We start from the raw sequence: 26847 nt of genomic DNA on the forward strand, positions 1-26847 counted from the left end.
TTGTAGTGTACCTTTGCCCTTCCAAGACAGGCGTATAAAAATATGCAAATTACTGCTCTTGACAGAGTAGAAGAAATTTGTCCCTGATGATGTTGTTTCTCATGGGAGAGAGCATCCAGATACAAAGTGAAAAATGAAGAAAAAAACTTTTCTTTCTCAATTTGTTTTCCTTTTTTCTATTTCCTCTACTAATCAACAGAATACAACATATCGTATCCATTTGCTGTTTGAACAGTCAGGAACGCTTGAATGTCTTTCTCGTAATTTAGGAATTGTTTCAGGGAAAGACTGAAAAATACACATTGAAGTAACCACATAAACTTCCAGATAGAAATCAGCTCTTTTTTTTTTCTTTTATTTTTTTTTTTCCTTTCTCTTTTTTTTTTTCCTGCCAGTGCAATTTATGTTGAGAGATGAACTAAGCTTCTTCCTCAAAGTCACAGCTATAGATCAGCTAGAAGCTTGAAGGACTACTTAAATCCTGATAGGTGACACATTGATGTACAGCTTCAAGAACTGTGCCAAGAAAGGAAAAATCAACAAGATCTTCACCTGATTTATGTAGGCTGGAGCTTTCTTCTGCGACTTGCCTTGCCTTTAAAAGGTGATCTCATGGAGGCATAATTAAAACTTGATGATGTTATTAAATAATCATGATGATTTGTGTCCCTGTGTTGCAGCCATATGTATGTTTTTGCGTTGCTTACAAATGTGGCTAGTTCTTGCATGTGAAAATGAAGGTTACAGTGTACTTACTGGGCTCAAGGCCAGAAATTTTTCATGCAGCTCTTTTGTGAAAGGTCTCCAAATAATTCTAATGCTGGATCTCTGTTTTTGTTTACAATTAGTCAAACTGCAAGCTAGTGGGGAAAAAAAAAAACAACAAATCCAAGAAGTTTTGACAACTAAATTTGCCCACTCAGTGGAGAGAGGCAGTACCCTGACAGCAGAGATACTGACTTAGGAATGGAGGCAGTGGAAGTTGTAACTAAGTATTTACTCTGATCTGAAAACCACTGGTAACTCAGTTTTGCCTTTTTCTTTGTCCTCCTCTTGCTTGAGTAATGGAGAAAGAAAGTGTTGGGTCAGGGTTTCTCTCACTAGATGTTTAGAAACTGAGCAGGAGGTAGAGCTGACCTGCAGCCTATAGATACGCGCTAAGATTAATAAAGATTGCTGATGTGCTTCATTTACAGTATTCCCACTGAATTAAATTACTTGGGCTAGAATTTTTGAGATATACAAAAAGCTGCCTTTGAAATCAATTCTGGGTATTTTTCTCCACTGTCTGAATGCTGGTGGGAATTTTGAAGAAAGTATGCATCGTCTGTCTTTTAATTTTTCTTAGGATTTGCTCTGTGCCGTAAGATTCCTTCTGCTTTCTGACAGTCCTAACGTTCTCCACTTATATAAATAACAGTGATTTTTTACTCTTTCATTTTTGGACTGAAAAGGCATAAACCACAATGTGTTTATTTATAGAAAAGATGGAGGACAGCACCTCTGATTCTGCGTGCATGGTAGTCAGCATAGTAGAGGGTTTGATTATGATAAGAAGCATGAGTTAGAACTGATAATCAAGATCATGAGAATCCCCAGCCTTTCTATTAACTTTGATTTATTGATCATTATGAGTAGGAGCAGAGATAAGCTTTGGCTCGGAGGAAGACCAGAAAGGCCAGTGTGCGCTGGGGTTATTGCCTTGTTTCACACTGTGATTTACAGTGACAGTGCAGGCTGCATTCTTCTGCTTGGTGTTATTTTATTTCTTCTCATCACGATAGTATTTCATGACTTAAAGACAAGTGCCCTCTGAGAATCTGTTCCGTTGTTTCTCTGACATTATTACAGGCTGAAGGTCTGATTATTGGAAGCGCTGAGCCCTTGCAGCTCCTGCTGAATGAATGGAAACTGAAGGTGCTCTGAAAATTAGCCTGAGGTGTTTTGTCCTTTTAAAGCAATTGAGCCCTGCCTCATAAATATAGGTCTCTGCTTTGACTAATTGCCCCGTCAGCACATCCTTTTAAGTAAATGCCGTTGATTTGATTAGATTGAAACCTATGCTCCAAAATTAACTCTCATCTTCGCTACATAGCTGAGGAATTTATTAGATTTTAGTAAGCCTAATGTTAAAATTAAGCCTCAAATGTACAATTAAGCTTTAGAGTTTTGCTTTGTAATTGGAATACTGCATCTTGAGAAAGATCAAAAACCACGTTTCTTGGAGGCTTCAGGTGACTGTAAGCACATCTGGTGTTTCTTTGGTGTTTGTAGCAGCTACTAACATGGCAGAAGTTGCAAAGCATACTGGAAGGGTATTTTTGTGGCTAGAGGCACTGAGACCAAGAGCTTGAATCTCATGCAAGGAGTCAGCCTACCTCTACCATTCACATTCTCTTTGTTCTAATTTCTCTGGTCTCACTGAGAGAAAGAAAATATCATGCAATGATGCAGCTTCAAGGAAAAGGGTATTTTATCCCAATGATGAGTACTACTACCATTCTTCAAGAGGATGAAACATACCTAAGCTATGACTGTTTGATCCTGAAGGAAGGGAAGATGCTGCTGTATGGACACGTGAGTGACTACTGAAAAAGAGCAGAATACTGGATGGAGAACTGAGAGATGAAACAGAGATTTGAGAACAGGGTACATGATAAAGAACTGAATCAACATGACTGCTCTTTCTAAAGAAGATAAATGTGGAACCTACTTGGAGATGGCAGGGTTTAAAGATCCTCTTCTGCCCTTGGCTAAAGCCCCTTTTGTTCCTGGGTTCTCAGAGAGGCCCAGAGTTCAGTGTTGCTTCAGCTCTACCCTTACTGTTCACTCAAGGAGATTCAGAGTAGTCTTATCAAACTAAACTCTGCCTTTCTAGAATCATCATGATAGTATTCTTTTATTTTGATTTTTATAAATAACGTTTTGTTATTGTGTGATGTTTTGTTTTCTTTTGTTTTGTTTTTCCTTGCCCCATCCCAGATAAGGGACAGGTGACATAAGATCCATTTGTTTCCAGTGATTTTCAAAGAACAAATTTAACCAGTTATATTTTCATCCATATGTCTATCTAGATTTCTCTGTTTACCTCTGTGGTATGTCCATATACAATATGGTAGCTAATCAGCTGTATCAGCAGAACTTCACATTTCAGTATATTGATCTAATATTATTTGACCACAACAACCCCAGGCAACGCTACAGGCTTGGAACAGAGTGGCTTGAAGACTGTGTGAAAGAAATGGCCCCGAGGGTGTTGGTTGACACAGCTAAATGTGAGCCAGCAGCGTGCCCAGGTTGCCAAGAAGGCCAATAGCATCCTGGCTTGTATCAGAAATAGTGCAGCCAGCAGGAGCAGGGAAGTGATCATCTCCCTGTACTCGGCTCTGGTGAGGAACCTTGAGTACTGTGTTGAGTTTTAGGCCCCTCGGTACACAAAGACTTTGAGGCCCTGGAGTGTGTCAAGAGAAGGGCAGTGAAGCTGTGAGAAGTCTGGAGCACAAATCTTATGAGGAGCAGCTGAGGGAGCAGGGATTGTTAGGAGAAGGGGGAGCTCAAGGGAGACCTCATTGCTCTCTGCAACCACCCGAAAGGAGGTGCTGGCACAGTGGTAGTTGGCTTCTTCTCCCTAGTAACTAGTGATAGGATGGGAGGGAATGGCCTCAAGTTCAAGTTGGCTGTTGGGAAACATTTCTTCTCTGGAAAGAAAGGCACTGGAATGAGCTGTCTAGGGAGGTTGTCACCATCCCTGAAGGTGTTCAAGAAACATTTAGGTGTTGCAGTAAGGGATATGGTTTAGTGGGGAAATAGTGATGGTAGGTGGACGATTGGAACAGATGGTGTTGGAGGTCTTTTCCAACACTGGTGATGTTTAGTGTTTGTTCTCAGCTGTCAATATACTACACACTGTTAGCAGTTGAAAGATTGTTTCATTGAGGATATTTATGTTTCTGCCTCTTTCTGTGTCTTTCTCTGTCCTGAAAACAACAAAAACGTAGCATTGGTTAGGCACCCACTGTGAGAATACTCAGGCAAGGTGGTCATTGCTTCCTCTTGCTCTTGCTGGTGGTCTCATGCAGAGAAGCACTGTGTTTCATTAACTTTAAGGCTAGATTTTCAGGATTACTTTTTGACAACCTTTGCTACTAGAACTAGGATTGCTGTGAATTATGGTTTGTGACTGGTTGTACTACATGCAGGTTTGGGGAGATGTTGTTGTTGTTTGGGTTTTTTTTCCTCATTCCTTTAAATGTTTTATTCCACTACTCCTTGTTTTTCTGTTTTTAGCCAGTGAGACGTGCAATGATTTCCATCCCATGTTCTTCACACATGACAGATCGTTTGAGGAGTTCTTCTGCATCTGCATTCAGCTCTTGAACAAGACATGGAAGGAAATGAGGGCAACTTCCGAGGACTTCAATAAGGCAAGAAAAGGGGTGGGGAGGGAATCACTGGGCAGAATGGTGAAATAAGGCTGTGCTTCCCTAGAGGTACAGAGATTAACTGATCCCACTTCTGTTGAATGCTGTGGGGTGTCTTCTGTTCAGATTCTCTGCACATTGGAGGGGCAGGATTTAGAAAGCAGCAGCTGGAATGGAAGGAATAAGAGAAGTTCATAGACCTTTTTCAATCATCTTTAACTGCAGACTGAAAATAAAAACCTGGCTTGAGGCAAAATTCTGCCTTTTTGTGTTAGCAATATTATGCTGAAGTGCTGCAGCCTCTAATGTTGTAAATAATGCAAAGAGATTGCTGCAGTGATAATTCTGTGCATCCCTTTCATTTCGTACAAGCACTAAAGTGGTAAAATATTCAAGAGGGTCACAATTCCTGAGAAAGTGCTGTACAGTCTGGCCAGCTGAAACAAAACAGAACAAGTAAGTATTGTTATTGCACCCTTTTCATTGTAAGAGAAATCTGAAAGTTTCAACCAATCTTCTGACTGACAGCAAAGCTGTTGAGAACAAGGCTGTGTGTCTTTATGGGCCCTAGGTAGCTTTGGAATTTTGCAAATAGGACAAAATTGTGTTTATGTGACCTGCTGGCATCTTCATCATTTTGGGGATCCTTCAACTGACTCTTAAGCCTCTGCCTGAGATCAGATGTTGATTATAGACATATTGCTTGAGTATGAAAAGTGAGACTGCTGCATTGTGCCATCATCTCCCTAAGAAGCGCTCTGTTATCACTGGATGTGAATGTTATGTGTACACTAGTAAGGATGATTGTTTCTAACTTCTTAATGAAATGGTCTAAGACATTTTCCACTGCAGAGGGAAAGTGAATACTTAGGACACAGTATGAAATAACCTTTGTTGATGTCTTCATGGTAAGATACTTCTAGTTAGCAGCAATACCTGAACACTGGCAAAAAAAACAAAGGGAAGTCCAAAATGCAGGCAGAATAACCTGGAGGCTTGCTCTTGTGTGGAATTTCTGACACACTTCTCTTTCCAAGTGGTACAGAACTGTAGAGAGAGTAATAGCAAGATAATCTACTGAAGAATGTAGAAAATGAAAAGGAGTTAAAAGTAATCACTTTTTTTAATAGACCACTTCATAGTATGTGGTTGTTTTAAACAAGTGTATTAATAACTGCCTATTGCTTATAGGCCTTCTTTCTCAAGAGAAGGATTTGTGTATATAACTTTCTACAACTTCAGTTGGAATACTATTAGTAATCCTGGGGAATTCAAGTAAAAGTGGGCCTATTTCTGGCAACAGCCGAGATCATCCTAGGAGAAAATACAGAAATGTGCTTGTTAGAGTTAGACTTTGGAACTTTGGAAGGTCAGGTAGTTTCTTCTCAGCTCTGATAAGTGAGTTAGTTGTGTTTTTATGTTACTGAAAATCTAGTGACTTTACCCAGCAATTCTTCCAGAATGTGCAGGCTGGCAGTAGATTCTGCTGCCTGTGTCATGGAAGACATAGGCAGCCTTTAACTTCACAGAATAAATGTGTACTCTTGCAGCCCACAAGGCCAACAGTATCCTGCACTGTATCAAAAGAGAGGTGGCCAGCATGGTGAGGAGGGTGATTGTTCCTCTGTACTCTATCCTCATGAGGCCCCATCTGGAGTACTGCATCCAGCTGTGGGGCCTCCAGCTCAGGAAAGATGTGGAGCTTTTATAGAGGGTCAACAGGAGGGCCATGATCAGAGGGCTGAAACACCTCTCCTGTGAAGACAGGTTGAAGGAGCTTGGCTTATCTTGGTTTATCTTGGAGAAGACTGGAGAGACCTCATTATGGCCTTCCAGTATTTAAATTGAGATTATAAAAAGGAGTGAAATCAACTTTTTACACGGGTAGATTGTGAAAGGAAAAAGGGGAAATGGTTATAAACTAAAGAAGGAGGAATTTAGATTAGATGTCTGGGAAGTTTTTCATTGAGAGAGTGGTGAGGTGCTGGCACAGGCTGCCCAAAGGATTTGTGGATGCCCTATCCCTGGAGGCCAACTAGGTGGTGCCCTGAGCAACCTGATCTAGTGCTTAATCTCGTGAGTGGCAACCCTGGTCACAGCAGGGGGGTTGGAACTAGGTTATCTTTGAGGTCCCTTCCAACCCAAGTCATTCTGTGATTCTTTGAAACATGAAAGTTGTGCTGGTGCTTGAAAGATCCATCCAGAATCTCTGCCTGCTGAAATCATTCTTGGTTTTTTAACCTTTTTCATTAAGGGGAGTGCTATAAACTCCTGTGGTTTTCATTTCTAGCAGTTCAGTTATGGTCTGCTTATCTGAATCTTTTCTTTTAGTCACAAGATTTTTCTGCTCTTAGCCACTTCAGATGATGTGTAGTAGTGGTGTGCATTACTCAGCTGATAACTGTCTTAAAGGGATCTGTGAGTAAGGTAAACTATGTTGTCACGTGGGCTTGTGAAGCACTTCTGGATTTGTGGAGGATGAGATGTTATGTAGTGGTACTCAAAGTTTACTCATCCGGTTGGTACCTGACAGCTGCCAGTGCTGATGACTTTACTAAGCCAAACCAAGCAACATTGTTTTTAATCATTACTTGGCAAGCAGCTTTGGTGATCTTGACGTGTTAATATTCTTTCTTCATCCTTTCTGTGTGCTGAGTACCTGTTCTTTATGCAGTGTGTTCTGCAAGCGTGGCAGGCAAAGGCTGTATAGAACATTTGGCCTACCCTTTCAGGAGTAAATGGGAGTAAAGCAGAGACCTTACAGGATGCAGTAACTTAGCTGATGGTGAAGAATTCTCTTTTCTCCTATCTTATTTTTTTTTAATTACTATTATTCAGATTCAGTAACTTGATTGTCTTGATAATGTGTGAAACATTACTTGGCTAAAGTCTGCTATCTACCTGAGTGATGGGATCATTTCTTTTCTTCCTTCTTCCCTTCCTACTCCAAAATATGCAAGACAAAATTGGAAGCTCTTCGTATATTGTGTGGTAACTCCTTAATGAGACCTGGAGATGCCAATAAAAAGCTCATCTGCTTGCTTTAATCTTTAATCATAATTGAAGTGAAGGAGCTTTAAGAGTTGAATTTTAAACTTTTGATTAGTCACAATAGATTGCATAGGATAGGTGATAGGAGGTCTGTGTGCAAACAGCAAGATTTATTTCCTTATGTCCTGCATTGAAGAGTTACAGGTGCTTCGAAGAAGTGAAGCAATCTAATACTTCCCCACAGGTCAGAATCATAGAATTGTTTGAGTTAGAAGGGACCATTAAGGGTCAGCTGTTCCAACTGCCCTGAAATGAACAGAGGCATCTACATCTCAGTCAGATTGCTCTGAACCCAGTCCGTTCTGACCTTGAATGTCTCCAGGGATGGGGTACCCACCACATTGGTGGCTCATGTTCACCTTTTCATCCGCCAGAACACCAACATCCTTTTTAGCAGAAAGGGGCTCTATCCTTTTATCCCCCAGCTGGCATTGATAGTGGAGTTTGTCACAACCCAGGTGCAGGACCTTTCACTTGGGTTTGTGTAATGTCACGAGATTCACCTAGACCCACTTGAGCCTGTCTAGATCTCTCTGGATGGCATCCTGTCCCTCCCAACAGCACAAAACTGCTTGATATCATCTGCAAACTTGCTGAGTGCGCACTCAATCCCATTGTTGATGTCACTAATGAAGATATTAAGCAACATTAGTCCCAATACTGACACCTGAGGGACACCACTCATCACTGATCTCCATCTGGACATTGAGCCATTGACCACCATTCTCCGGCTGTGATCTTACAACCAGTTTCTCCTCCATTCGACATCCACCCATCAAATCCATATCTTTCCAATTTGAGTGAAGGATGTTATGAGGCAGTATGTCAGAGGCCTTACTGAAGTCCAGACAGATGGTATCAGTGTCTCTTCTCTTGTCCAGTTATGCCATCATAGAAGACCACTAGATTGTTCAGGCAAAACCTGCCCTTGGTGAAGCCACGCTGGCTTCCATGTGCCTCAGCATAGATTCCAGGAGTGTCTGTTCCATGATGTTCCTTGACACAGAGGCCAAAGGATGGATAGTTCCTTGGGTCATCCTTTTTGCCTTCGTAAAAATGTGTGTGATGTTGCCTTTTTCCAGTCACCAGGGACTTCACCTGACTGCCTTTTCAAATATCATTTTGAGTGGCTTGGCAACATCAGTCAAGTCCCTCAGGACTCTTGAATGCATCTCACTGTGACCTATAGACTTACAGATGTTCAGGTTTCTCAGGTGGTCATAAACCTGATCTTTGCTTGCAGGTTTCAAAGCTTATACAAAGATGAAGACATTCTTTTGGCAATAATGTTGCATACTATACCTCCATGGTTCCACAGTCCATCTTGTAGAGATTCCTTATAGGTTTGTTGATTTAAAAAACAAAAACAAAAACTTAGTAAATAAATAAAATGGCACTTTATCCACAGTTGGAAGAATGTGATGGTGTTTTAGTGAGACATTTATGATCTCATGCTTTGTCTCTCTGATTCCCATTCATTAAAACAGGCACTTTTTGTCAGACTTAACTCCCTTGCATTAGCAAAGCTCTTTGAATCTCTGTGGTGATAGTATGATACTGTCAGACCTAAAACCTTTTTAAAGTCTCCCAGTATATCAGTGAATGTCTGAATAGAATAATTCACTCAGGCAGCCAAACATATATTTTGCTTTTGTAATATTTTAATACATGTGTAATTCATGTCTGGTGAGTTTTCTAAAGAAATGAAGATACAGTGGGATAGACAGACATGCAAGTGGCAACAGTTCCGTTTGAAACCTTTTTGTTTTTCTTTGAGTCTACAGATGATCAAAGGACACTTAACAAGCTCTATCCTCCACAGTCATTTGTGATCAGACAGCATAGTTTATGATTTTGAAAATATAAAGCTTGGAGACAAGATTACATAATTCTACATGTTTTATTGCAGCAGAGGAAAACGTTGTGCATAGCTTTTGGAGACAATGCTGAGTGTAAGAAAGCTGAACTGATTTATCTTATACTCCAGCATCTAGAATCACCAGCCTGCCAATTTAAACAGGTGTCCATCAGTCAATTTTCCCTCCAGTAGGGGCCAGCTGTATTCTACTTGGCCTGTTCAGGGTATCCAGGCTTTGCTGTCACACAGGCTAAGATGTACTTAAGTTGGTCAGTTGTATTTTTAACATGATAATCAGTAAAATATTTGGTACCGGTCCCACGCTGTAAAATTCCCACTATGGAGGCAAACTGAAGTATACTCCCAAAGGAAAATTCTATTGATCTCCACTAGTTATAGTTAGATGAATGCCTCTACATTGTCCTAATGAGAGTTTACTTAGAGGGAGATATCCTGTGTTACTGACCTTGTAAAATACACTCACTTGTTGTGAGACGAGGAGACTGCAGATAGGAGATGCAGGGATGTGATTATCCTCTCACCTTTGTTCTCCAAAGATTTGTCTGCTGCTTCTTATGAATTTGAAGTTTACGTACTAATAGGAAGAAAGGTATCTTGTCTTGTTAGACTTTCAGAACAATATGAGATTTACTAATTCTCTGCTTAGTGCCATCTTGAAAACAAAACAAACAACAACAAAAAACAAAGAGAGGAAAAATTACTGATTCCAGCTCCAGTATGTAAGAAAAAAACGAAATTACTTGGTTCACTAGCCAAGGTTTTGAATCAGTTCTGTAGAGAGTAAACATAATGATTGCTATTTTGATTAGTCTGCTGGGTAGTTAGGGGTTTTTAGATGGCACAAAAATCACTAGTCATAACAAGACAAGTTTCAACAGAACTTAAGCTGAGCTAACTGAAAAACTGGTGTACAGTGCTTTGAAATCAAAATCTAATGCGCTCACTGAAACTATAGGTTTAGGGAATGGAAAAGCAGAGAAAGGTCAGCTAATGGTGCTACTGACGCATTTTCCTCATTACTGAGAATTCAATTTATTTTGACCTTTGGACATATGTTTGAGATCACTGAAGCATAAAACACCAATTTTAAAATGTCCTATGAAAATGTATTTTGTATTGGTGTAACACCTCCAAAAATGTCTGTTTTCAGCATCTTGGCATAGCTGGCCCTAGTCCCACACCAGCAGACCAGCGTACCCTGGAGTAGTTGTGCTTATGATGTAGAATCACAGAATCATAGAATCGTTTAAGTTGGAACAGACCTTTAAATGTCATTTAATCCAACTCCCTGCAATGAACAGGGGTACCTACAGCTAGATCAGGTTGCTCACAGCCCCTTCCAGCCTGACCTTGAATGTCTCCAGGACAGAGGCATCCATTACCTCTCTAGGCAACCTGTTCCAGGGTTTCTACTGGCCTACTTCTTATTGTAAAAGAAAAATAATTCCTTATATCCAGTGTAAGTCTCCCTTCTTATGGTTTGAAAGCAGCAATGATGTGTTCTTAGAGCAGCAGCTAGCTGCGTATCCGGCCATGTCAGAGACAAGCCAAACCTTGGTGCTGAGTCTGTGCAGAAGAGGGGCCTACTCTGCATGGGGATGATATATGGCTCTGATGGGGATAAAAAGGAAAGCACTGTGTTGTGCAGTAATCGGTGTAGCAGATATTGTTCACAGTGGCAGCAGATGCAAACAATAAATGCCCTACGTGAGTCCTGTAATTAAATACCAAAGCAGACAGTGAGGCACTTGATAACCACAGAAGATGTTTATTGCTGATGCTCAGACCCTGTGAACGTTTTTCCTTGCTCTGCAACAAGATAACAGAAAAGGTAACCAAGCATAACATAAAAATGATAAATACTATTTCTTTCTTGGATGATGGTTCAGAAATGCTGCACCACAGGTTTCTCATCTTCTTAGTGTACTGAAGGCAGCTGTAGAATGAATCACTGGGTTCAGAGCGTGACCAAATCTTCACAAGCAGGATTTCAAGGAGGGACACTGTGTAAGTAGTATTTTGTGTGGAAACAAGCGTGGTGGTCACCACAAAGTAGTACAAGCTGGCCATGGGGAATCAGACATTTGAGGGGTGTGTTTGGAAAAGTTTGGGACAGCAACACGAGGTGACAGTTGTAGAGGAGCTGTCACCTGCTTGCTGGGTGTTCTACAAACAGGGGACACTCCAGGGGCAGAACGTACATGGATTCTGTTCAAAATGCCCCCCTCACTGCCATCTTGTCCCCATTTTATGTGCTGGGCTGTGTCATGGCAGCTCCGTGGGCTCTGCCTTGCATCAGGCCCGTAGGGGAAGCAGGTTTCCTCCTGTGCTTGGGTGATCCCCTGCAGCAGCAGTAACAGCACCTCACAGTTTTCTCCTTGATAACACCATGTTACAGGAGGCAAAGGTATGCAGACCAAGTGTCTTGGCAGTGAAAGAGCAGCAGGGCTAAGAGCAGCAACAGGGATTCTGTCCGGCTGCTCTGGCCTCCTCCATCAAGCACACTGCAGAACCATCCTCGCAGCAGTGCTTGAGCCTGTCTGGCTGTCTGTTGCCAGCCATGAGGACAGTGCCAAAGGAAAGAACAGTTTTCTTAAAGAGAAGAGAAAAATCAGTTAAAACAAACCAATTTGCAAGTCAAATCCTTTGGTCTTTCTGTGAACCTGTCCGCCATTTGATTTCCTTTTAATTATTAAGGAGGGGAGAAGGTGGTAAATAGCTCTCCCACAGATGTTCCCCAAAGCATGTGGTGTTTTCTTATCAGTGTCTCACTAGTCAGAAGCAGATGCATTTATCTTCATTTGAGAGCGCTTTTGGAAGAATTCTCTTTGTGTTCTACTTGTGGGAAAGACTGGGCCAGTGGAATGATTACACCTCTCTGCTAGCTTTATTGCACCTTCCCTTGGCAGTGCTTTGTTTATATCAGACAGGAATACTGCAAATAAATTACTCTCACATGGAGCGAATTCAGTATTCCCCTGGCTTAGGGAGATCAGCGCAAATTAAATTCCACGTTTTCACACCTGAAGCCATTAGCATTTTAGTAACTTTTATTGGAAGCAAATCATTGCTATAAATATATGGTGTCATTAATTGTGTAATGTATGAATTTATAAAAAAGTTTTAGAGCACTTAACAGTTTGAAAGTCTGCTGCATATCTTGTACAGAAAATGTGACTTTTTAATTGAAAAAAAATCAGCCTTTGAGTACCAAGGAAATTCCCTAGCGAGGGTAGGAGAGGACAGGGTGGTTGTCAGATCTATTCTATTCGTGATCACTTGCTTAAGAAGGGTCTGATTAAAGCACTGCAGTTGAATACAGTATAGGAAGAGCCTTTTTAAGATCTTTTCCTAGCGTTTGGTCAGTGTTTCCTCTGTGCTTTTTGTGGCCTGGATTCTGCAAGTTTATTTCTTCATCAGCCGCTCATTTGGGAATGGCACTGTTTTGACTCCTCCATCTCTGTGCATTTATCCACACCTATCGGATCTCCAAATGTGTCCCACAGTGTTTGTCAAAGCAAGTTTATTACTCGTCTGCTGCTTCTGGCTGCAGGATCCTGAGGAGAGGTGTTTAAGACTCTGACGATGCAGCTTTCCAGTTACTGAAGGCTCAATCTGTAAAAATCAGCTGTAACTTTAAACATTCGTATCCCAAAGGTTTGGACTGTCAAACTCATAGGAACTGAACAAATATGTTACATTTTTGAATGTCGTTAGCTGCCTCTTTCTGAGAATTTTTCAACGTTCACTGGCATTGTCAAGAATGCAAATATATTTTCAAAACATAAGAGGTAATTTGCGAAGTATAAATTCTTAGGCTGGATAATGAAGCGGAAGGGAGAGATGTTCTTGCCCTTTCTCTGTGCTTCATAGGGTTTCTAGTTTAAGGATTTTTTTAATTTAAAGATAGTTTCTTCATTGTCTTCGCCAGAAGGCTTTGGAAGTCTTTAGTGGCAGGGTCACATCTTGTTGTTATTGTAGCAAAACAAGCCTCCTCCATTGATCACATATGCAGTGATTTCAAGGAGGTCACAGTCTTAAAAGGAAAAGCATTTTAAGCCCAAAATTCTGCCCACTCGTGTTCCAGTATGGGTACATTAAAAAAAGAGAGAGATTCGTCAGCAAAGAAGAAAGTCTCAGCAAAGCATCTCTTATGATTTGGGAAAGTTTTTTATTGTTTTGTTGTTGTTGTTTATTTCTTTAAAAAAAAAAAGAAAAAATACTATTTTAATGAAATCCATTCCTTGGTCAAAAATCTCTTTGACTTATCCATTCCCCCAGGGATGAAAATCATTTGTGGCTTCAGCAATGAAAACTCTTATTTTTGAGAACTTCGCCTTCATTGGCAGAGTGGATTTTATCCCACTGCTTTCTAATGAAGTCTGTGTGTTACTGTGGAACACACACAGATCTGCTTAACACCCTGTAGATGGCAATTTTTAAAACTGTTGGTACTTCAGATTTTCAAAGCGATCTTCATTTTCATCTCTGTGGGTGCTGATCAAGCCAATAAACATTTTAGCCTTCAAAAAGATGATTGAGTGGTAAGCCTGATAACTATAGGAGAAATGCTGGGTCCAAGTTATCCGTGCTAACCCCTTCTTTGTGCTCTGCAAGAACATTTTCCACTAGGAAAGAATTCTCCTCATGTATGCAGGGTGTATTAGTCGCTAAGAGGAACGATAGAACTTAACTGGAACTATCATGAAAGCAGCATATTTTGTGATATTGCCCTTGTCGTTCTTGACTCAAAGTGTGGGTAATAATCAAATCCTAGGAACCACTGTTTTCTCTGTGTTTTTCTTTCTTCTTTCTAGGATATGTTTTTGTAGTACAGTTAAATCAGAAGTGCACGGCATATGGCTTTTTGCTGCATGAATTGCTGCTGATGTGAATGTCAGTGGGCATATAATACCAGATTTTCATTTTGTGAATCACGATGCATGGAATTTAGCCCAAGAGCTCCCTAGACTATAGACCTTATTATAGGCAAATAAAAGAAAGAATGAAGAGGGGGAGGTGGTGTCTCAGAGATTTTGTTTCAGTTGAAATGAGGTTATCGTGATGAACGATGTGGCTGACAATGAGATTTTTATAGCTTCTGTTAGAGTAGCAGAAGAGCTCGTGTTATTGCTGGTTCACTTTAAGTAATTGTAATCCGAATGGCGTGGTGGTTGAAAAGAGCAGGCAGAATCTTTCTTACATGTCTCATGAGCAAAGCCAGGGCTTTTTGTCGATTTTGTGTCGTCGGCCCTTACACAAACGCCCTTTGTTCCTTGGAATGTACGTCTCACATATTGTCTTGGCGGAATACGTCAGTCACTACTAAGAAGGCATCTGCCAATCAGTCTGCTGCACGTCTCTATTTTTAGCAGATGAGGTAACTGGCCAGCATCTGACAAAACGCTCCTGTTACCCGTTGTACCAGCGTGAGCTGAGAGCGGGCGGCTCAGCTGCAGCAGAAGCATGTGAGAGGGAGGGCTGCGGGCAGAGGAGATGAGCGCGGGTGAGGGGAGGCCCTACCCACCTACCCCTGTCCCGTGCCCTGCCCCCTGCCCTTCTCCCTTATCAGGAGATAAGTCCCCTTGTCTGCACCCACACAAAAGGCCGATGGAAGAACCCGATCCTGGGCTTTCCTTAGGTTACCTGGGGTGCTGGCGGCAGTGAATATACAACCGAGTTCATCTTGCACAAAGCCCAGCATGGGTGGGAGTGTTTATCTGCATGGATGAGCCACTCCAACACATGAGCAACTTCATAGAGCAAAGACATTATCAGTAGAGAGGCCTGGAAGACCTTTCTGGAAGTGCTAGGCTTTGCCCCATAGAGTTTTGGGGCTTGAGATTGTTAGGAATGGGAGGGAAGCTAAGAGTGAGTTTGGGTTCTGGCACTCATCCATCAAGTGCAAAATAGGGAAGAGTGACAGGTGACCCTTTCAAGGCAATATGACCTGTCTTTCATTGCCCTTGCACGCTGTCAGTCTGAACAGGCACCTGGGAAATGCTGTGCACTTACTGGTGACTTAAAGAGAATTCATTGATAGACACCTTCCCATTTCTTCACAGTTACCATTACATGTTGATTGTGGCAAGCAGATAAACAAGGCCCCCAGAAATGCAAATGATTATTGAGGAGTATCAAATTAGAAGCTGAGTGAAGTAGTGGAGAGAGATTTGACATATACAGATATTAACCCAAACACCAGAGGCACAGGTGAAGACACAGGTACCAAACTGTGTCAGAACTGTTGAAAAAGACACTAGTGCAGACAATAGAAGGTCTTGCTTTGTCAGTTGAAGATATTAATGTCTTGACCATGAAACTAAAATGCTTGAGAACCATCCTTGCGTCAAGAATATCAAGTCTGCATCTGGAAGAATGGAAGCATCAGGGGAAATAGCTTCCACACATGCTTTGAATTTTATGCTAATTTTTTCTCTCTGGAGATACATCCTCAGATTTCAAGCATCAGTTTTCTGTCTCAGAGAAACTGGCTGATCTTTATTGTGTTGCAGATATAAGAACCTCAGCAGCAAGAGCTTCAGAATTGTGATTGTGTCTATTTTGCTTGAATAGTAAAGACTGTCTGGACCTTTTTGTTTTACTTACCCAAGAATCCAAAGGAAACTGCAGATCCCATTGTATCATATATTGTCAGCCTCTTCAAAGGTGACTGATCATCCTTTCATATTGAAAATAACATTTCAAAAGTCACCAAGTAGGAGAACAGAACATCCCTATTTTTGCAAAATCAAATGTGTAAGATGAAGGAAGTAATCTCATAGCTGTCAAGATTTTCGTATGCCTTCCAAGTAGTCTTTTCCATGTAAGCAAGGGATTTAGAAGTTCCTAAATGGCTGTTTACTTCCTGATGATATACGTATATATTGATAGAATTTATAATTCTAAATTTCTCTGATTGTCATGTAACTGATACTTACTCTGCATGTCTTTTTGTTTTTGTTATAAGTATCTTTATAAACTAGGACTAGATTTTTCTCGACTTTTTTTTTGGGGGGGAGAAGCGTGCAGAAATCTTACTGGGCTTCTCTCTTAGTCAAGCTTTCTTCAGCCTCTCCCTGTTTAATATTCTGGCCTCCAACAGGATTTTATTCCCCCAGACTTTCCTTCTGCCTGTTCCCTTTCCTTGAGAGCAAAGGCATGGCTCATAAAGCCGCTCCCATCCTCCTTGACATAAGGAGGGTGTTAATGACTTTTCTCACTTCCTGTAGATGAGGTACCTGCTGACTACTTCGCACTGTCACAACTCCTGTCAAGAGAACAGAAAAGACTTTTGGACATTGTGGAATATTGGAAGTCTGTTTGTGAAGCTGAGAAAGTGTTTACTGGCAGCTATTTTCAGCAGTGGTAGAAATCTGAAGGAAAATCTGAAGGGTAGTGTTGAAATCTTAAAGTCAAAATTGCATGAAGAAAAGTATTTCTAACTCCTATAGATGTAGCTATCTGAACAAACAAGTCTTCACTCGCAAGTAACTGCATAAACACAACATTTTAATAGCAATGATATATTCCTTTATTCAGCATAAGTTCATGTACAGTGGCCTGTAAGGTTTAGTTTTCTTTGATATACAATCTGTGAATCTAGGAAATAAACCTCAGGTAGAAAATTTTGTATACGTGCAGCCTGCAGATGACTTCAGACACATGGCCTAAATGGCCCTTCAGAGTGTGCTATCTTAAAGGTATCACCTAAAGGAAGATCTTTAAACTATTGACCCTACTTAGGAAGAAGGACAGTGTCTCCATAAACTTATTTAGTTTTGCATGAGTTGGCTTGTTGCTTTTAAGCTCCAGAGAACAGAATGTTTCATAGCTGCTCAATTTGCCTCAGTTATTATCATTTGAAAGAACTTGATGATTCTAATTTCCTTCTCTTACGCTTCTTAATTTTAGTAGTAGAGTAACACTTCAGTATCTGGTATTGATTTCTACCATGACTAGGGCTTTGATATTAATTTCTGCACCACAACAGGCTGAGGATACGTGATTGCCAATGCAAACTGGGGGCCCAGACTAATTTCATGTTTTGTTAATATAATTGTAGGTCTTTGCTAGTAGGATGGTCCCTGTTTTGATGAGTATTGCGTGCTTGTGTGCTGTGGACTATCTGCATGCTGAATTCCATTAGCTAATGCATAGCTAGCAGCTCAAAGGAAGTGACTTCCCTCCCACCCCCTGCCATGTGGCACTTTTGAGGCAGCATTTGAAGAAATTGTGTCAAATTTTGTGCCCCAGTAAAGGGGAGAGATTGACCAAATTGAGCTAGTCCAGTAAAAGGCCACCAAGGTGATCAAGGAGAATGGAGTCTGCTGTTCAGTGGAACTGGGAAGGAACGACGTTTGTTCACCCTGGACCTGTCTGCACAGTGGAGGTTGGATCCGGTTGCTGTCTTCTTCCACTACCTGAACAAGAAGCTGTTGAGAAGACATATGCCCTTTCCAGAAGTATACAGTGAAGGGAAAAAACACAGTGGTCACAAATTACAGACAAGGAAACTGTAGTTGGACATAAGGAAAAAATATTATCAATTACTGATAGTGGTGCTGCACTAGAACAGGTTGCATGCAGAGACTGTGGCATCTTCATTCTTGGAGAAACTCAAAACTCACCTAGGCAAGGCTTTGAGCAACTTGGCCTAAGCTTGACCTTAAAATTAGGTGAGTACGTTTTAGAAAATGCCTACTGCCTACCAGTGCAGCTCAGCTGACATGGTAGCTTGGCTAACCACAGCCCATTGGTGAATTGGAGGCCTGATGCTTAGAGCAGCCAACATGTGTGGCATTGCAGAATGTTTGACTGCTAATGGTTCGAGGTGGGTTTTTTTAGTTGTTTTATGGGAAGGATTTAGCTGGTGTTCCATTACTTACAGGATGTAACGCCATGTGCTGGCTGCTGCTTCTGCATCCTGTGAAGCTACAGTTATTGCTTTTGAGCAAAGGTTTCTGAACAAAGGGGAGTGCCATCTAAATAGGCAGAACGTACAAACAATGAAAAAGGAAAGGTGATGTAAATAGTTCTTTAATCAGATAACTAGAATAAATAAATTCTAAAAAATGAAGATATTCATGCTTTTTTTCAGTGCAGTCTCTCATATGCCGCTTTAGTAAGAAGTAAAAACTAGAGGGCAAAGACAAGAGAACTGGAGCTGTCAGAAAATGAAATTTTGGTTAAAATATCTCTCTTTAGGTGGTGAAGAAGACAGTAGTTATAACTGACAAATTTCATAATCAACTAACATTTATCAGTTTGTACCTACATGGCCACAGCACATGCAATGCTTGCTGTGATTACGAAGTCAAACTGGAACAAACTGTGCTCACAACAAGCTCATTTCTGCATCTGCCTTTGGGTCGGCTTCTGCAGCTGCCACAGCAGCCACAGCTAGGACAGCTCAGGTGGAAAGCAGCCAGCTCTAACTGCAGGATGCAGCTTCAGTAGACAGGTTGTCTATGGTGACCATTTCAAAAAAGGGTGATATTGGAAGCTTTGCATATTACAGAGCAAAGCTATTCTGATTGAACTGGTAATTTAAAAAAAATTAAAAAGACTGCAGAGAGACCAAGATAACCAGCAAATTGCTTCTTTTTGTTTTTCCAAATATTACAAAGTGTTATTAAAAGAGAAATAAATTAAGAGCTGTTAAAAATATATTCAGGAATCAAAGGAAGAAAAGCAGGCAGAAAAAATGTGCAAGCACCATTAAGCTGCGGAAATTTTCCTTGGACACGTTGCAGTACCTTTTCAAAGCAGCATATGGGGTTTATTCTGGTGTCTCTAATTTTAACATGAATGAGAATCACGTGGAATACTCCTGGCATACTGCTTTGAAAATATATCCCTGCATGATTAAGGAAGGCTGAAGTCTTTAAGCCTCTTTTTCTCTCTTTCTCTCTCTCCCTTTCTCTCTCTCTCCTTTTTTTTTTAAAACCAATTCTGAAATGCATCACAGGAAAACATTAATGGAATGAAAATGGTACAACCCTGAATAAAGTGGTAATGTAACAGGTAGAAATACTACTGGCTTATCACTGTAAATGTCTGTGTTTCAGAGGCTGTGGACTGGGAGGAGAGGACAGAACTTGCAGTTTATGTCAATTTTTGCAACTGCCTCTGCATTGCTTGATCTTTATAAATTTGTCTCTTCATTTTGAAGATGAAGTAGTGATTCCACCTACCACTTGCAAAGAGCAGGGAATACATACATCTGTTTTACACCCATAAGGACAAAATAATTTTGTGGGGCCATCAGGAAGCATCCAGGGGTGTCTGTTCCATCTTCTTTCTGTCATTTGCTACATCAGAGCAAGCTAAAGAAAGACCAAGTTTCATCTATCAGTTATCTGATGAACCTAGCTGAGGACAGAGTCCTACCAGATGCCCACCTCTTCCTCCTCTTGTTGCCTCTGCTACAGCAGTTGTTGTAGTGAATGGGGTCACTGCTCCACCAGATCCATGCCGCAGATCTGTGCAGAAATTTGGGTCCAAAAATTGCTTTAAAAGAAATTTTTTCCAACTGATGAGCACAATTTTGATCACACATATTTCGTTGGATGAGATAAAAAGCTGGGACTGTTCAGAAGTCCCAGGGAAAGCTGTGGGACTCCATCAAGTAATCATACAATCATAGAATGGCCTGGATTGAAAAGGAGCACAGTGCTTATCCAGTTCCAACCCCCTGCTGTGTGCAGGTCGCCAACCAGCAGCCCAGGCTGCCCAGAGCCACATCCAGCCTGGCCTTGAATGCCTGCAGGGATGGGGCATCCACAGCCTCCTTGGGCAGCCTGTGCCAGTGCCTCACCTGCCTCTGGGTGAAAAACTTCCTCTAATATCCAACCTAAACCTCCCCTGTCTCAGTTTAAAACCATTCCCCCTTGTCCTATCACTCTCCATCTTGTAAACAGCCGTTCCCCTCCTGTTTATCTGCTCCCTTCAAGTACTGGAAGGCCACCATGAGGTCTCCCCAGAGCCTTCTCCAAGCTGAACGAGCCCAGTTCCCTCAGCCTTTCCTCACACAGAGCTGCTCCAGCCCTCTGCTCATCTCAGTGCCTCCTCTGGCCCCGCTCCCAGAGCTCCACGTCCTTCCTGTGCTGGGGGCCCCAGGCCTGGACGCAGCGCTGCAGATGGGGCCTCACAAGAGCTGAGCAGAGGGGGACGATCACCTCCCTCTCCTGCTGGCCGCCCCTTTTTCATGCAGCCCAGAACACAGCTGGCCTTGCGGGCTGCAGGCGCACACTGCTGCCTCATGGCCAGCTTCCACCAGGACCCCCAAGTCCTCCTCTGCTGGGCTGCTCTCAAGGAGTTCTTCTCCCAGTTTGTATAAATACCTGGGATAATAATAATAATAATAATAAAATCATCATGATAATCCTTATAATAATAATAATCCCGAGGAACTTAACTTTTCACTGCAGTTGGGATGGATAATCTTTTTTGACTTATGGAAAATTACATTGGAAGATGTCTTCATCATTCTCTACAGCTCTCTACAGCTGCCTGAAAGGAGGTTATGGTGAGGTGGGGATTGGCATCTTCTCTCAGGTGTCTAGCAATAGCACAGGAGGTAATGGCCTTAAAAGTTTCACCAGGGAAGATTGGGTACTGGAAATAATTTCTTCTCAGAAACAGTGGTTAGGCATTTGAACAGGTTGCCCAGGAATGTGGAGGTGTCACCTGGAGGTGTTTAAAGGTAAATATAGTACTTAGGGACATGGTTTAGTGAATAGTGTTGGCAGGAGGTGAACGGTTGGATTAGATGTTTTTAGAGATCTTTTCTGACCTTGATGATTCTTTGATTCTACGTGAAGATACTAGCCATATTTTGTGCATAAGTGGATATATCTTATTTTCTGATAGCATGAAAAGGTCATACTAAAGCAGACATTCAGCAGTATTGATTTTGGCTTTTTCCTCCGTAGTTGTAAGGGGTGGGATTGATACAAATGAGGTCATTTAACCTGATCTTAGAGCATCTCAGAGGCATTTTTTAGCATTGTCTTTTATTAATGTGTGTATAAAGGCTGAAAAAATTAGCAGCAACAAAACACCCACAAAGCAGTGAGTAAAACTTTCCTAGGAAATTAATGACATGATATTCCCATAAGCGCTCTTTGAATTTTTGATGTCTGCATCTGCTGTCAAGAATGACAAAGAACAAAAGCCTGAATGATCCTAACGAGCTGCCTGCTCCTTTGCTAGTTGAACCATTGACATAGCAAGAATTTTTATTCTAATGCATGAGGAGCATCATGATGGCAAATGAGCGCAGGGTGAGTAGCAGACAGGACCTACGAGTCAGAGAAGTCCTGGTGGTTTGGTGAGCAGGAGTTCAACCAAAGTAGCGAGAACAAGGTGGGATTTGTCTGAGAGATGGTAAGCACTGCTCTGCTGCACTATTGATGGGATTCTTTAGCATGTGGAGGATTGAGACTGAAGGAGTATGCACTCACAGGATCGATTAGCAAGGGACTCGTTAGTGGAAAGGAAGTTCCAAGCAGTAGTCCTGACAAAACGAGCATGGATAGTGCTGGGCCTGGTGTGTGGGCTGAACGTGAAGCAGGGTTGCTGGAAGGAGGTTCAGAGAGTCCTTTCTGACAGCCGGTCCTTCCTACCCATCTTAAGGGAGAACAGTCCTAACAGCTACTTGAAGTGTTTTGAAAAGGGTAAGGCAGGGAAATGTCCATAAAAAACATACTGTAGATATGAGCACAGTGTAGAGTCTGGATAGGCATCTGGTGTCCTTACAAAGATACAGAGAAGGGGAAAAGTTACTTTTCATTTCCTAATCCTTTTTTTTTTTTTCCCTTCCAACTGAGAATGTGAGGTTTATTTTTGTAATGTCAGTTTTGTGGTTTTGTGTGGGCTGCTGCTTTAGGGCTTGAGTATCTCCTCTGATTGCAGTTTCTTTTTGCCTCATTTATCTCTTTTTCTTTTCACAAAGCCTTAACCAATAGAATGGTACATCGGGACATTGGCCTTACCTGTCACTCACATCTGTTGAATTTCAAAAGGGGGTTTAATTTGCTTTATTATCCTGCTTTGTTTCTCCTGTCATTCTAACATGGTTGCCACTTTCCAGACTTAAACATGAGATGCACTAGGCAGCACATAACAGTGTTTCTGTGAGATTTATTTAAGTAAGAGTTTTCATTTAAGCAAGCCTATTTATAAAGCCAGGCTATTTGTACTCCCTATGATTGTGAATGGGCGTGCGTGGGCCCCCTGCTGTTGTGCGAAGCCACGTGTTTAGGGTATGTATATTGGGCTGCACGCTTCCATGTACATGGGGACAGATTGAAGAAGTGGCAGCTAGTGCCTTTGAGAAGGGGTGGTTGCAAAGGCTGCCTTACCCTAGGGAGCTTCTAGGAACAGAGAGCTAATAGAGCTGGGCGCAGAAGGGGCTGTAGTTTATTTTACATGCTCCAAGATGCCCTAGCTAAAGCTAGTGCACACCTGGTATGTTGCTCGTATTAGAGAGTACTTGCAAGAGGTAACAGCATAGTAAACAGCCCTCCCAGTTCATTCAGCTTATGTGAGCACTAATTTCCTCTGGTACCTGTGAGAGGTGGAAGGAGGCAGAGCTCATTCTTTACAAAGTGTGTTGGGTACTTGCTGGACCTGTGGGCTAGCCTTATGTTTTCTCTTCTCATTAACTCTTGGCAATCCCCTTCTGCACTCCCAAGCCTCCTGACACCCTTCTGTATGAGTCTGTGATGTAAGAGTAGTGTGAAATTAATGTCTTAAATGGTGGATAGGACCTCATCGACAGCTTGTAAAAATACTGGCTGACAGGTCCTTACACTGCAGCTGGGAAGGCAAGTTAGGGCAGAAATAACACTGTAATTGAACTGTTTGCAGTACCATCTTTTGAAACATTGTCAACCAGCACTGTCATTCTGTTCTTAAATGCTCATGATCACACTAACACAATTCCTCGCAAGGCAGCTGTATGTCTGAGTGTTATTCTTAAATAACACAGCATGGAAGCTTTTGAAATTAAAACACATATGTAGAAATTCTCCAGAATTTCACCAGAAAATCTTAGTTTCTTTTTCCAGAGTGCCTTGAAAAAGGTATTCAAGTTATTTAGAAAACCAGAGATGTTTGCCAGTGTCATCCCCTGCACCATCCTTAAAGTCCTGTTAGATAAAACTGAGCACCATTCAGGTCTCACCCTGCCAAACTCTTCCCCACGAGCAAAAGGAAGCCTGAATTTTATGTGTACAGATTTAATCTTTTGCAGCAGACGTGCTGACGCATGGGCTGCTATAGTCAGTGGGGTAAATAATCTATTTCAGTAGTTCCTAAGTACCTATTCATTATTAACATATTAAAAAAATTCATGCATCATTATTGAAGTGGTGAACAATGGCAGCATAAGAGTAAGTTCAGGTAACTGCATCAGATAAATTCTTCCTTTTTTTTTTTGGCCCTTCCTTATGTTCTTTGGTTTTGTTAAAAGCCAAAATGTAAAATAAATCAATCTGTTGCAGTGTCATATAATCAAGTAGATATTTAATGTGCACCTTGTAGAAGAACACAGTGCCCAAATGAATATGAAGGAGGGGAGCTTGCTTGTATGTAGGAGAGGCAAGACCAACTCTGTAGATGGCATACTCCATTTCAGCAATGGCAGTAGCATGACATTCATTCCTCAGTTCCTGTCCTGCAGAGAGTAGGCATTAAGGGAAGTCTCAGACAGTTTGGATTGCAGATAAAGCCAGCTTGTGTCTCTTGTCTGTCAGCCTGAGCATAGCACATTGCTAAAGGTAGAAGAAGATAGTGGGTATAATGATGCAGCAGTGTGAAACGGTTCTGCTATAGCCAAGCGTGTTCTGAATCAAGTGAGTGAATGAAAGAATTAGATGAAGATTATATGACTGATAGTGTTCTCAGCAACGTGGCAAAGGATTTTTGATGCAAATAAATAAGCATTTGAACAAAATGGGGATGAAAGGAGCAGGGTAATACTAATCCCGATGTGACAGATTTGGCAGATAATGCTCTCGTAGAATGAATATCTCAGAACTTACACAGCAAGGTAATTATAGTGGCCCTCACAGTTCTGTCCTGAGTGCTGCATAAGGAATCTTAAAGTTGATGATGTGTAGGTGAAACCTTTTTCTGTCTTCTGTCTAGATTTATTATAATTGATTTGAAGTTCTTCAGTGCCCTCGCACGCTATATGACTGCTATGTATGCTTGAAATGACAAGACTTAAAGGTTGCAGATGGCTGCAGGGGCTTGTGTATTTTAAGGTTGTTTTATATGATAGCTATACAAAAACAAACTAACTATAATTGTGTATGACGCTGCCTCCAAACCTAAACATCACATGAGGCTGTTTTCCAGCTAGGGCTTTGCAGTTTCCAATCTTGAGATTGGAAATAATTTTGATTAAATCCATTCACTTTGATCCTTATCTTTCTTTTTCTTTTGTTGGTAAAAAGTTTTTTGTACCTGACTGGTTTTGCTCTTTTTCCTTTCCATTTGTTGTTTTTGGTTGTTAGGATTTGGGGTTTTTTTTTTACATGAGGATATTTTGGGTCTGTGTTAAAGGTAATACTTTAAATCTTGGAGTTAATATTGAATGGGGAAATGGAGCGTACCGTTCTGCTGTCTAGATTAGAAGATCTTCTTTCAGCACCCAAACTGCATGTAATCATTTAGCAATAGGAAAACTGAGGAATATTCATATCAGCTCCTGTAGCCAATTTTGGTATAGTTTGTAGGCTGTCTTTGGCTTAGCTGAGGCACTTCAGTTGTCAGAGAAGATGAAGTATTGCAGATTCAATACCTCTGGAGGTTCATTGTCTGGACTGTTGCTGACTATATCCAAGGCTGTGATCTTTTAAGATCCAACTTAATTTTTATAACATAAGTAGGGATTTTCTTTACCATTCTTCCCAGTGAGTTCAGAGGTCTGAGAACAATGCACAATCCAAACATTATTTGACTGCTGAGGAAGACTCTGTTTTAGCACACTGATTGCTCCATCTAACCCACAGGCTGTGTGTAAGCATCTTTTAATGTACATACGCATCCTTACAACGATGGCAGCTGACCGGGTGATGCAGGAAAAGATTTGAATTCTCCCTGTGTTCAAAGTATAGGAGAAAGTAGTGAAAGTACTGAACATGCACATGGGTGCTGGGATGGTGGAAATCAAGCCAGGTGTTCCTTGCAGAAGGTTCTTTGTTTTTGTAATTCATACAGACTTTTCTGGATGACATGGTGGCAGATCACCTCTGAAGGTCGTGTCTAATCTGATTTGCAAAGCTGCATTCCTGACAGATTTTTCAGCAGCTTACATGTCACCGAGTTCTAGTCAGATAAGCTCTGTGGTTTGTAGTAAGGCTGTCTTCAGAGGCAGAAAGGATATATGTCTCTTTATGTCCTGGCCTAGTGTTTTCATGTTTTCTGTATACATATTGCTATCCAAAAGCTTATTTCGGTTGCATTAATGTTAAAAAACGAGTAAACCAAAAAAACTCCACAACCTGGCTATTTAAATTAAGTGTTGGGGGTCCTGATAAAGGAGGCATAGGGTTTTCTGATACTGGATTTTGAGTGAAACCAAGCTAAATGTGAAATACAGTCTTGAAAGTTTCTGGAATACTTCTTTGGAGTACCTACAGCCTGAGTGCTAACTGCTGCTTCGAGAATGTGGATGTGGAAGGGAAATCCTGGCATGAGTGAATAGGACAGGGTGTTTCTGGTGCAATTCAGCTGCTTCTGCAAATGAAGTTTTGAAGAAAGCTTAATGAGAATTGACTGGTAATTTATGATCTTGAATGAGGAGTTACTGAGAGCCAACCAGCACGTCTGTGATTTAGTCTTAGTAGATTAACCGCCTTCTCCATCTAGGTATCTAGGTTAAAAATAGCAAAACTCATGATCTGGAAGGATGAGTAAGCATTATATCAGCATTGATTGTTCCTCTGCTCCCACACACAAACAGGTCTTTGTCCATCACAGCATCCTGCTGACAGTGGCTGTTGGATTGGCAAGCAGCATCTTTGGTGTGAAACCTTCCTGGAAATTTTTGATCCTTTCAGTAGAACCAGACTTAGAAGGTTTTTCACAATTTGTGTTTATTGTGTCTCTTTGAAATTGCCTGGACTTTTCCGGCCTTGAATTTTTGATCTCCCTTAAAAGCTTCCTTATGTATTTGTGTTCTGTCCTGCTTCAGAATACAGCAAAGTTCTTAATCTGTTTATTCTCACATCGCAACCTTTACAGCAGGAATTTCTAAGAAAGTGAGTGGCAAAGGGTGAGATTTTCTGAAGTTAGGTCTAGTTGCTTGCTTTCAGAAACAGCCATCTCTGTCACTTGTTTTCCATTCCTGTGGCAGGATAGGGCCTTAAAATGGATCTTCTGAATTCTTCACAGTGCTAAATAATCTGGAAGGCAAACTTCTTTCTGCCAGTGGGTAAAATGCAGGTGGAGAGTTTGGGAATTTGGGAACTTGGGGAAGGT

General features: G+C 41.3%; 1 protein-coding gene across 8 annotated transcripts in view; it reads left to right on the forward strand.

Annotated features, from left to right (window-relative positions):
* Window positions 1-26847, forward strand: part of ELMO1 (engulfment and cell motility 1) — a 290733-nt gene that overhangs the window by 184577 nt on the left and 79309 nt on the right. For all 8 annotated transcript variants that reach the window (XM_052695784.1, XM_052695782.1, XM_052695789.1 and 5 more), the window contains one exon: window positions 4288-4424. In XM_052695784.1, coding sequence (XP_052551744.1) covers window positions 4288-4424 — 137 coding nt within the window. The remainder of the gene's footprint in view (window positions 1-4287; window positions 4425-26847) is intronic.

Source organism: Tympanuchus pallidicinctus, unplaced genomic scaffold, assembly GCF_026119805.1.
Source record: "Tympanuchus pallidicinctus isolate F22 unplaced genomic scaffold, pur_lepc_1.0 scaffold3, whole genome shotgun sequence".
NCBI lineage: Eukaryota > Metazoa > Chordata > Aves > Galliformes > Phasianidae > Tympanuchus > Tympanuchus pallidicinctus.